Source organism: Pseudopipra pipra, chromosome 5 (assembly GCF_036250125.1).
Source record: "Pseudopipra pipra isolate bDixPip1 chromosome 5, bDixPip1.hap1, whole genome shotgun sequence".
Taxonomy (NCBI): Eukaryota; Metazoa; Chordata; class Aves; order Passeriformes; family Pipridae; genus Pseudopipra; species Pseudopipra pipra.
In genome coordinates this window covers 22,117,747-22,130,189 of record NC_087553.1, presented here as the reverse complement: position 1 = coordinate 22,130,189, position 12,443 = coordinate 22,117,747, and the positions used below count along the sequence as shown (strand labels likewise).

The following is a 12,443-nucleotide window of genomic DNA, read 5'->3' as shown; positions in this document are numbered from 1 at the left end:
TATTGTGCCCACAAATAGTCTTGTGGGCTACTGTTAATGTTAGAAACTGCTTTTAAAAAACTGTTCTCCACTATGATGGAAAGTATAAGGCAGACACTGTCAATATTAGAGGCCAGTCAAAATAATTAGCACCTGTGCAGAGTGCATTTTCTTCTTCACATAGTCCAAAGTGGAAACCTTGTAAAATTTTTCAGATTTTGACCCCTATTAAATATGATGCCTTTGAAAGGATCAAAACCAAAAAAAAACCCACATAATTTAAAGCAATGGTGTCTGTTACCTTTCACTTTTTGCTGCTTTTTGAGGAAGAAAAAAAAATAGATAAGCATCATGGATAAGGTCCAGATCTGATATAAATGCCTGACGCTTGCATTAAATAGACTTAAGGTGATTTACAAGAGCTGAGGATCATGAAACAGGTTTTTTTTTTCTTTTATAGGTGGGTGGTTCTTTGGTGGAGAGTCCAAGATAGATTACTTTTGGAAGACGTCCTTGGGAGGGCAAATAATTGGCAAATTTCAGCAAACCTCCTCAGTTTTTATCCATAAAAACAAGCTTTGTGTGAACCCTTTTTCCAAATACTCCTGCACACACAGATGCAATGACTGGACCTCCTACATAGTAACCCTGTACAGGCTGTATTATTCTGGGATTCCTCTTAAGGACAGCTCATCCAAAGTCCAGTTCCTCTGGCTTTGTGTAGGGTTGTGAAACTCACTCAACAGTCTGTGTTTTGAGGCACTGACATATAGAATTGCATATTCAGGAAGAATTAAGAGATGCATGACAATCCATCCAGGATGGATAATCAGATGAACATGAACTCTATGTTTAATGTGTTTGACAAAATACTGTGTGTGAACATTGGATATGTAAACAGGGTCATTTCAAGTATGAGTACAGGAGATGCATTTGTTTGTATTGGGTGTAGACCTTTGACTCCTGTCATATTTGATGTCTGCATTGCCAGATCACTTAGCTCCCTAGTTCATTCTTCACTCTTAGCTTCTTGATTATCCACAGGGCACAGAAGTGAGTTGGTACCCTGTCTTTCTCAGGGACCAAACTGTCCTTTTAAAATAAATAAATAAATAAATAAATAAATTTAATGCAATTTGTTGGTAGTTCACTCCAGGAAGTATTTCTGGAAGGTAGTATGGACAAGACTATGCTCTGTTTGGCACCTCTTTCTAGTCCTTAAATGCAGCATCAGAAGATTCATATTCCCACATACCCTGATGACATTCTCCAGTGCACACAACATAGACTCTCAGTTCCTTGCTAAAAACTCTCCAGTGTGGGAAATTGTGACATGGATCTCTCATAATGTAGCAGATACTGAGAAATACAAACAAAATAATTCTTATGTCTAAAAACTGAAGGAATGCAAATGAGACCCTCAGAGAAAAGTATTATGTAGTATGAGACAAGTACTACCTATCATGAAGGTGGCCAGCCTGCTCAGTAAAGAGCTAGACCCTGAGCAGTGTGTGTAGAGCCACTCTGTAGTTGTGCACATACAACTGCGTGTATGGTGATCTGGGTGCTAGGGATCACTTCTTGGAGTGGATATATTTTAAAATGTAGGTTTAGCTACTTCTCCAAGTGTAATCTCCACAGGTCAAAAATGAGTACTTACGAATTTGCAAAGTTCAGGGATAATACTGGAAAATTTCCCATAAAGTTGGGGAAAAGGGCTCCAGGAGCTTATCTGGGAGCAAGTCAAAGGATAGCTTGATCTTAGCTTATTAGGATCTGCAGGAGAAAATAACATTTCTTAATAGAGGGCTTGCCAATTTAGCAAAGGTTCAACAAGATCAAGTGACTGGAAGTTCAAAGAGATGTCCAGATTAAATAAGGGTAGTATCCTTCATCAGGGTTCCAATTATGCAGTGGAATAATTTATCAAAGTTCGTGATAGATTATCCATTATTGTAAATTTTTAAATCAAGACTGAATGTTTCTCTAAAAGTTATGCTCTAATAGAGCACAATTTGATTTTGCAAAATCCTATGGCCTCTTTTATGCAAGAGCTAAAAATTATCCTTTCTGACTGTATCATTTTAATAAGTGTTTAACTAGGACTTTGTTTTCCTCTCAACTGAAGCCACCTAAGCTCCCAGGCAAATGAAATCACACATAATCTGCATGTAACAACTCATTGCAATTTTAATATTGAAGAGAGGAAAAGTTCTTTGAAACTTTGTAGAAGTTTTCCACATTCCCTCCCGTATCACTTTTCTTTCTGAATTTCTCATTTCAAAATGCTTTATAATAAGATATATACCTGACCATCTTTTTGCTAGTGTCAGTTTTTGGCACTTCCATCTTGACTTTCAGACATATGCAGAGATGCAGACTGAGTAGCTGTTGGGTGATACTTTTGCATGGCAGTGATGTGAGATGTCTTTGAGACAGCTCTCCTCTGCTTTATTTAGATTGGTCACTGCCATTGTGCTTCTGCATGTAGAAGCTGAGACCTCCTTCCTCTCTCCCTTTACTGATTTGAAGTTAGAATGTGTTATCTGAGATTTAAAAGTTCTCAGCAAAAACTTTCCCAGTCTTTTGAATTTCAAGAGATTTTAATGATATGCCTCTCATAGGGTTTTTTCTCTTCTTGCAAGACATCTCTCTAATTTACCAGCTGAGAAGTCCCTGGATTATTTCCTTTTTGCCTCTAAAATGTAATCTCAGTACCTTATGTGCTCACAAGGGTCATGGAGTGCAAAGGCTATAAGAAAACTGAGGAGCTTTTTAAAAACCGTATAAGGAGCTTCTTCACAGGTGTTTTTCATCTCCAACAGCTCTTTGCACAGGGTTCAGGAAATGCAGAGTGTTTTGAGAAAGGTTATTATCCTTACTGGTTTTCTTGATACCCAAAGCAAGTACAGCAGCTGGGAAAAACCCCAGCTTCCCTTTCTGATTTTTTTAATATTTGTCTTTTTGCCAGTCACATTATTTTCCATTACAGGATTTAGGCAAACATTTTCAGCAATTTGGGCTGGAAAGTCTGTGATTTTATACCGCTTGGGATCTGTGTAAGAAAAGACCAATTTCTTCAGGTCTAGAGATGGTTTTTCTTTGCTGACCTCTGAAAGGCCTGTGGAATTGTTACTTCACAAGACTACAGAAGATAGAAGTGGAGAGCATTACTTAGCAGGATAGCCTTTAAGTAGCAGAGGTTTTCCTTCATAGACTTGCTAAAAGCCTTATGGCTCATCATTCTTCCCCTGTAGACCATATAGGCTCCGGAATCAAGGAAATTCTTCTTGTAGCAGTTTTGGGGCTTTAAGAAATTCCCCCAGAAATTAAAGAGAAGATACAAAATTTGTGTATCTTTTTCCAAATTACTCAGGAAGAAAAACATGTAAACAGTAAAGAAACAGTTAGAAACTAGGAAATTCTGATCTACAGTCAGCAGCTCTGTAATAACAAGTTAGAATCATGCTTAAGTATAACATCTTAATTTTACCTAAGGAGAAACAGCATACTTCAGAAGAGGAGAATGAAGAAAATAAAAGTATTGCATTTCATTAAATGGTCATCAGGAATTGTAAAGAAAATGTTTATAATGCTTCAGGAGGAACCAGCCTCCCAACAGGGTGACTGCACTACATTTCAAAATGCACTCTATGACAGCTTCATTTTTAATACAAGTGCAGAGAAAACGAGGGCTATTGCGTTCTCTCACCATGCCTAGAGGGACACAGACTTTCTGTTTCAAAACTGCTTCTCAGCCCTGTCTAGTTTTCTTAGAGAAAAGTTCAAATGTGGAATCATGATCATTTATTCTCAATTAATTCACAATTTATTCACAATTAATACATTGTGCATCCCTGCAAGTTTTTATTAGTTTAGGTTTTTTACATTGTGAAAAGGTTTTTTAGAGAAAAAGGCCAGTTCATGTAAGTTCATAGTTAAATAATGTTTCAGGATACTCCAAAAATGTGCTAGAATGACAGTCCTTTGGTCATATCATGTTAAAAGCTGTAGACATAAGTTATGGTTTTATTACACTAATGATATGGCTAGTCAAATTATGAGCAACAGTCAGATAGATGGTTTATAAATCAAGTGAAATAAGTGCAGTGAATTTCATCCACACAAAGACTTAAAATGAAGATTTTAAATTGTGTGCAGTGGCTTGTTGTGGAATTATAGCTTTAATTTAATTTTTTAATCCCCAACAACCATATACTTGTGTTTTTCTATTTGCTGTTGATACTACGTGTGGAGAGCAGCAGCCACAGTCAGTGGTGTGGGGATGCAGCTCAGTGGATTCTAAATGCAGTCCTTAACAAAACTGGTCACTAGGGCCCTGATCCAACAAAGACATAGCACATTCCTAGTATTACACATTGTGACCATTTCCATTGATTTCAGATACAGTAAATCAGAATTAAAAGAAGATGTGTAAGTATTTGCTAGAGTACTAAGCAGTCAACACTGTCATGGAGCTTCTCCTGGGACAGCAGAGCTACAAGCCCCTTCCATAGTGCCTAAAACTGAACTCAGATTTTTGATGCCAAATCTATTTCACAAAACATGGTAGCTTACTGCCTTAGATCTCTGGGTCAGTTATTTATGGCAGCAAATCTCCATAATGTCAGCCATGCTTAACATTATTTCTTACAGCATCTAAGACTCAGTGTTTTGGTGTATGGTCTTTGGTATGCTGCTTAGCTATTGTAAAATCCCACTCATTTTTTTAAAACTCACTATTGCTTTATGATATATTTTGAAGTGTGTCTTCCTGTCTCTTTTAGATACTGCAGTGGTGTCTACTTGCTATTTGTCTAGATGGTTCGCTGTTGCGGGCTTAATTCCAGGAAGAATTTTTAAAAACCTGACAAGCACAGGCTTTGAAGTACTGCTCACATAAAATGGCATTGCCTCAACAGCTCACAAAAGCATCCTGTTCCACCCAAAAGGAACAGGCAAGATAGTGCTGGCAGAAAATGATCTCTTAGTAGTTATATTTTCTTCCCCTACAGCGCTGAGTATTTTTTCAGCCACCCTAAGAGGCCCATTGTAATAAATTGATTGAGTTTGAAAGCCTGTCCAGTTTCACTATAAATTCTGTAAGTGATTCTGTTCCGTCTCAAAATGTTGTTTATTACTTCTAGCTCTACTATGTGTTTCTCTGAATTTCAGGAAAAGCCATAGTCTGTGTTCCTGAAGCAAGAGGTGGAGATGCTTGGTAGCATTCCAAAGGAAATTGCAGATGTTTCTGCAGACTTTCAATTTACTATTCAGGAAAATTAAATGAAATATTTTGTTTTGGAGCAGATTAAAAAAAACCCCCGAAGCCAAAACCAACCAATGAAACAAACAAACAAACCCCACCAGATTATTTTCCTGTGATGACTTGAAGCATCAACTGAAACCATTGCTTAGTGAAAACATTGAAAGGACAAAAGAATTCTTTTAGATTGAATCAAAAAATGGGAAAAGAACAAAAAAGTCAGGTGACTCCCAGAGTTGGGTTAGACCTAGAATGAAACATTTACTTTCCTTTTCAGGCTTTGTATCAATTTTCAATAAGATTTTTAATTCGTATCAATTTTGAGGTGAAAATTATTTTAGAGTAAATTGGGTTTTAAAATGTACCAAAAAAAATTCCAGTGTTTCTTAACTGGAATAATTTAGTCCAAATATGTTAATTCAGATTTTTTGGCCAGTTTTATCCAACCTATTCACCAAATTACTTTTTTCAGGTTTTTGGAGGAAGTTTTTTTGTTTTGCTTTTTGGAGGGAGTTTTTTTGTTTTGCTTTTGGAGCTGGGTTTTTTGTATATGTCCTCAAATCACATTTTTGAGAAACTGCTTTGTTTGTTTGTTTACTTTCTTGTTTGTTTGCCTGTTTGAGCAATTCATAATCTGTCAGATTTTGGTAGTTCAAGCAAAATCTTATCAAGCTGGAGGAGAAAAATGCCATTCAAGTAAAAACTATACTAGAATGTGTTCCACAGATTTAGTAATAAAGCATTCTTTTTCTAAGAGGTCTTTGAGATATTTGCATCTCTGGATATGTCTCAACTATTTCCTCAGGACAACAAAAATAGGGTGTTTTGTGGCTGATCATAATTTGTTTAATGCTCATGAGATGTTTGGGTTGCAGCTTTCCTCTTTTTGTTTATTTGCTGCCAAGCTTTTCCTTTGTTTTTCTCAGGTAGGTCAGGGCAGAAAGATGCTGCACTTCTCAAAAGATCAGAAGTCCCACTGCCTGGGGCCAGATGTTAATAAAATATTCCTTTGATTTCTTTTTTTTCCTCCAGTCTCTTCCTCCCCTAGCACAGCAGATGAGAGTGAGTCCCTTTTCCCCTTAAATTCAGCTATATGTCATCTTGAATTTAGTCTGAGATTTCAGTCAATTTGACTCTGAGGGAAGGGGCTCCTGAGGCAAATATTTCCCTTCCTTTATTTCAAACACTTGCCTGCAAATTAATTGTGCAGATTGGAGTTAGTTCATTTCTCATGTTTGCATTGGCAACACAACAATATGGAAGTAAACCTGAAGTTCACTGCTCTGAAAAAAACATAATTTTTTCTTCTGCATGAACTATTTAAAAGTTCCCAAAACACGTGCTTTTGCACTAAATAACACTAACTAGGTGATAGTATTAAATTCTCCTCTTAGTAGAAATCTCTTATTCTCATTAATACTAATGATAAATATTTAAACTTGCTATAAATATTCTCCAATAGTTATTTTTATAGCACCAGTAAGTTAGAACCCTAAACGGAGACTGTACAAAGGTGTTAAACCCAAGCTTGTAGGTGAATTAAAATAGAAATCACGTTGAAATTAATTTTGATGGTGGAACATTAAAAGCTTGTGAATATTTTCAATAGCCATGATGGCATCATAATTTAGTACATCCTTTCTCACATATATTCCAGTTTTTCCACCCCATCTGCCTCTTTTATTCTCAGCTGCTACCATGATAGCACCTCAGGACAGCATAATCTTGTTAGCTGCAATGCCATAATCTGCTGCTAATGTAAGAGTGGAAGGCAAAAAAAAGAAGAATCTGCGTATACTACGCATATTAAAACATTTCCCCTTCTCCTCCTCAGACTGGAGGCTTAGAGAAATTAAGAAAAATTGTTTTTTTATCTCTAAATTATAAAAACTATTCTATTACAGTCAAGCAAATCTTACCATTATTCTTCATTTTTCTTAATAAAGAACCTTCTGCATTGCATTTCACTACAGTTCTTGCCAGCTGGAAAAATCCTCTGCCCAAGAGATTTCCGACCCAGTTTATTGCTGCAGCACAAGGAACCTGCTTCACATTGATCTAGAATTTCAGACAATGCATAATGCCTTTCTTAGAAGCTAATGCATGCACACTACATGCTCCAAATAGGCTTCTGTTATGCTGGAGAGAAGACAAACACACTGGCGTAAATAAATTGTAGCATGTCATGACAATAGTTCCCTTTCCAATCCAACAGCTGGAAGCAGAAAGGTTGACTGAAGATGAAAGGGGATCCCTCCAGTACAGATTCCAGCATTCTTGGGAACCAGATGGACTGAAATGGAAAACGGAACTAAAACAGGCCACAAAATTCACTGCCAGAAGAGGTTTTCTTTTTATCCATGACAGTGCCAGGTTTTACTGGAAAGAAGTTTGCCATGTCATAGAAACTAAAGATATGAATGAACTGGAATCACCTTTGTTCTCTCCCAACCAGTGCAGGATTGTTCCACGTATATTTTCTAACTTTGTGTAGTCTGATTTGTAAAGACTTGTGAAGTAAAGCATTTATCTGCCATTTTTAGGTTATTTCACCCCAGCGGTTTTAGGAGAATTTTTCTTAAGCTTTCAGACTACATTTCCTTTCTTTTTCACATTACTTTTAGTTTTATCATCTTGGACTCCCTCAGGCAGCTTTTCCCAGTGCCTGCTTTTTGTCATTTCATATTCTTCTGTGTATCTGCTATGTTTCTCTGCAGTTGCCATGATATTTTTTTGTAAGACCTCTTGTTAAATGTCATTTGCAGATGTCATTACTGTTCTGTTTACTTCCTTCTTCCACTAATGAAGATGTGAAATAACACAGAACCCATCATTGCCCTTACTAGGTGGTTTCTGTCAGCCTGAGAGGCTGCTGTTAATCGGTACTCTTCTTTTGTGGTCCTTCAGTTTGCATTCATTCCCCATGACAGTGCTCTTATCTAAGTCTTTCTAAATTAATTTTTCAAGCAGATTTTTCTGAGACACTGTAGGAAAGGTTTTGCTGATATTTCAATCCAGCTTCATTGCTTCTGCTGTTTTCCCTTGTACATTAGGGATTTTGGCCAGACAAAAAGCAAATGAGGAATAACAATGCATGCTGAGGTACCTCTTTTCCCACTTACAGTGTAACTTTCTGATCTGAGGGTCCTGTTCCATGAACACTTGCTGCATTAATCACAGGCCCTCTCAAAGTCTAGGTTGTAACCAGCACTGATGATTCCTCAGAAAAGTTTCAAGGATTGCAATCAGATGTGTCAGGTGATTAACTTGTTACTAGGTGGAGTAAGGCCTGCAATTTCACCTTTGCAGTATATATATATATATATATATGCAGTAAGTATTAAGGGCTAGATTTCATCTCACACACATTGAGTAAAATGTTTTATAGTGGTGACAAAATTCGCTTTGTCTCAGCATAATCTTGATTTCAGGTCAGATAGCAATTCATTTAAACAGTGGGATTACAGAATAAGCAGATCTCAATTCTGTGTGAAGATGGCAGAAATTGAGTCATACTAGATAAATCAGGATTGTCTCTACTTTTTCCCTAGTAAACAATGACTGGACAGATTATCCTCTTGGAGCCTGTAGCTTTTCAGAATAAGGAGTGGGAAAGGTTATTTCTGAGTGTTAAGAGGTTCCTTTTTTTTTTTTTTTTTTGTAGGATATTGTCTAATTCTCTTCTGAATTATAATGAACTTTGGATGGAGCTAACCTCCATCATGTGAATCACCTGTGTTGGTACATTTTGTAAGGAATAATTCTAATGCTAATCATGTCATAATGAAGTCAAGCTTTATCAGTTAAGGAGACTATAAAAATACAATATCCTTCTTTTGATTCTCTTCTTTCTAGTTTCACTACTCTTTGGCCACTTTAGCCTTATTGCAAACCTATATAACCTAGCAGTTATCTGTATGCCATCTCTGCATTTCTTCTCTGCAGCCTCAGGGGCTCAGGGAAATTTTTGCTTGGTGGCATCTTGAAACCCGAAGCTTTTTTTAGTCAACCTCCTGTGTTAGCACAGGGTAAGGACTGTAGTTTCCACTGATAGATCTCAATTGTTTTAACTGGGGGATCAGCACATAGACAGGATGGGCATTGACTGGCATGTGACGTGGGTTCTCTTGTTCTCTGCCTTGTGTTTTCCTTCAGGGGTTATCTTGCTGCTTCTCGATAAGTTACGGAAGATGAAATGGGAGCAGATGTGGAGACTCACAGCAGAGCGGGAGTTAATGAGCATGTTATCCACCTCACTGGCTGACCAGGTGAGTAGGACATTGCAGGAGTGTGGTATAACCGCTAGTCCATGGATTGAGGAAAGAAAGAAAGGGAGAGGGGATGAGATGTGGGAAAAGGCAGGGGAAAGATGTTGTGCCTGTAGTCACCATTTGTTGAATCATTCTGGGGAAAATGTGAAAGAGAGGAATGGAGATTTACTGGCAAGGTTTCTCTTACTCCACTGATATTTTTACCATCTCTGCTCAGATAATTCATAAGAGAGACAAAGTGGGGTTTTCATGCTATAATTTTCTGTTCTTCTTTCTTTAACATAGAACTCTCCAGACACTAGAAGTCCAAATATACTGTCTTTTCCCACTGGTTATTGTCTAATCAGACTTTAGTTTGAAGAGTCTCCAGACATTTCATTACTGTTTCTGGCATATGAGTCCCAGATGTCTTTGAATGTATTTCTTGCCACAACACCCCTGTAAAGACAAAAGCGCTGATGTCTCCCTGCCACAGATGGGAAACTGAGGCCAAGAGAAGAAATAGTGTGTCTATACACAGAAATGTGTAGTTACTCAATTTGTGCTTCCTGACAGCTCTCATTTTAAACGCAGAAACCCTGTTAATGTAATACTAGATCTGAACCAATAATTGTCACTCAACAGCTTGAGCAAGTGTTAGTACAATACAGTATCTTATTTAGATGTTTCTTCTGATTTTGAACTACATCTGGTTTATGACCAGTCACCACAAAGGAAGCATGCTGCTTACTGTGCCCGTAGAGATGTGCACTTTGTACAGCATCTTTGCAGGTTGATCCAAAAGCTACTGAAGTTCGTTAAAATGATTCTTGCAACTTCACTGTGTTTTCAATCAGGTCCTGAGTTGCTGCCTAATACTTGCAGAGGGCAGAATTTTGCAGAGTGGAGAAAGGTTGTCTAACCATAATACCTTAACCACAGACTGTTCTTGTAACTTACTTCTCCAGCTGAATGGCTGCTTAGAGACAGAACACTTTCAGTCCCTCATAGAATCATAGAATCAACTGGGTTGGAAAAGACCTCTGAGATCATCAAGTCCAACCCTTGATACACTACCACTGTGGTTACTAGACCATGACACTAAGTGCCACATCCAGTCTCATCTTAAAAACCTCATGCTGTACGCTGTTCTGCAGATCTGTCCTGCATGCCTTTTCCATGAAATATCTAGAGAACTTGGTTGCAACAATAAGATGCTAGCTAGAATCCCACCTAATAATTCACCTTGAAACAACATATCTGCCAGAATCACATTCATCCCCTTTATTGAAAACTGATGCAGTACTTACTAACAGCAGGTATTTTGACATTTAGTGCCTATTACTCTCTCTGGTGACTGGAGGAGGAACCACACTTCATGCCAGCAGTACAAGATAAACGTTTGAACACTTTGCTGGAGTCCCTTAGCTCTATATGTCAAGAGAGCCTGTTCCTCTTGTCCAGAGGAACGTATGGTCCCTTAGATTGATAGCACCCTCTGTGGAAACAAAATTACAAAGCAAGGTTTGCAAACTTCACCTGGCATCACCATCTGAATTTCTACCTCTGAGGGGGAGAAGGACAGTCAGCTTGGGGAGGTGTTGAGATCACCTCACTGTAGAAACAACATACCCAACTGTTTCTCTGGATTTTTTTCTGCTAGGATATCTTCAATGCAGTCATCAAACAAAATCCCTTCCTTGTCTACCAGCTCCCATGTTTCTGGAATGTGCAGCTTTCTGATCACACCCGTTCTGAGCAGTGCTACAGAGATGTGTCTGACCTGAAGGTAGGTTTCACAGGAGGTTGGGTGGGTGGTATCATTTGGGACAGAGAATGCAAGACTCCACAGTCTGAGAAGGATGGAGTGCCTTAAGTAGGGGGGAAATGAACACATACAGTTCATAGGGACACCCAAGCAGGGGAAGGAAATGTGACTTTGACTTTGTGCATTTTGACTAATAGAAAAGTCGAAGATAGATGCTGTTTTGGGGTTTTGCAAGGTATTAAAGGAGTACTTCACCTTTTTAAATTCTGTATCTGTCACGCCACTGCACCTTACTGCTGAGTCTGTATTGCTCTCCCAGTTCTTAGCTCTTCCTAGATAAAGAATACAAACATCATTTAATAGAGTGAAATTCACAGAGAGGGTTGGGTGGACCCTAGTTAGAAATACATTAGCAGAAATGTAAAGACCTCGCACGCTTCATATTTAGCCTTTGTATACACTTAACCCAGTCACATTGACACTCATTTTCCAGGATTCGCCCTGAAAAAAAAGGCTGAGTAGAAACCTATTAATTTAATAAAATGAAGCTATAGTGTCAGTTTAATAGCACATTTTTCTCTATTAACAAGTAGAATATAAAAGCAGGATGGATTTCAACAGATATGGGTAAATGAACATCAGTTGTGCTGTGGTCATTTTGAAAGACCGGACTCAAATGTAGCGTGCAGAGAGTTCAGAATTGAAGCTTAATTGAGCTTTTTCCATGTGTAGAAATCTATTGCTATGCAGCAATAGATTCCATCAGAGCAGACACTAGTGGCATCAGAATGTTAGTAAACAATAGGTAGTTTTTGGTGATTCATTTTAAAATTCAATTAAAGTTTGCATACTTAATTTATGTTTTGAGAATGCTGTAGTAAATGAGGTTTAAAAAAAAAAAAAAGAGAAAGAAAGAAAACCACAAAACCATGGAAGAGGTTGCAAGGGATGTCTGGAGACCACCCAAACCCCACTGAGAGCAGGACCAACTTAATTGAGGTTGCTCAGTGCCTCAGAGAGTTGACACTCTCCAAACACTGAGATTCCACAAGCTCCCTGGCCCCATGTTCCAGAGTTTGACCACCCTCATGGTACGATACATTTCCTAAATCCAACCAAGTTTTCCTTTGGAGCAGTTTGTAGAGTAGCAGCGGAAATGTTCAATATGAACACCAGATAC

General features: G+C 38.0%; 1 protein-coding gene and 1 long non-coding RNA gene across 9 annotated transcripts in view; one reads left to right on the top strand and one right to left on the bottom strand.

Moving 5' to 3' along the window:
* Positions 1 to 12,443, top strand: part of LARGE1 (LARGE xylosyl- and glucuronyltransferase 1) — a 293,661-nt gene that overhangs the window by 228,541 nt on the left and 52,677 nt on the right. For all 8 annotated transcript variants that reach the window (XM_064654910.1, XM_064654909.1, XM_064654904.1 and 5 more), the window contains 2 exons: positions 9,401 to 9,513; positions 11,159 to 11,284. In XM_064654910.1, coding sequence (XP_064510980.1) covers positions 9,401 to 9,513; positions 11,159 to 11,284 — 239 coding nt within the window. The remainder of the gene's footprint in view (positions 1 to 9,400; positions 9,514 to 11,158; positions 11,285 to 12,443) is intronic.
* LOC135414305 (uncharacterized) lies at positions 9,756 to 10,588 on the bottom strand. Its single transcript, XR_010430653.1, has 2 exons — positions 10,247 to 10,588; positions 9,756 to 9,954 (listed from the first exon to the last, which is right to left on the bottom strand). It is a non-coding gene; the product is annotated as an uncharacterized LOC135414305 (long non-coding RNA).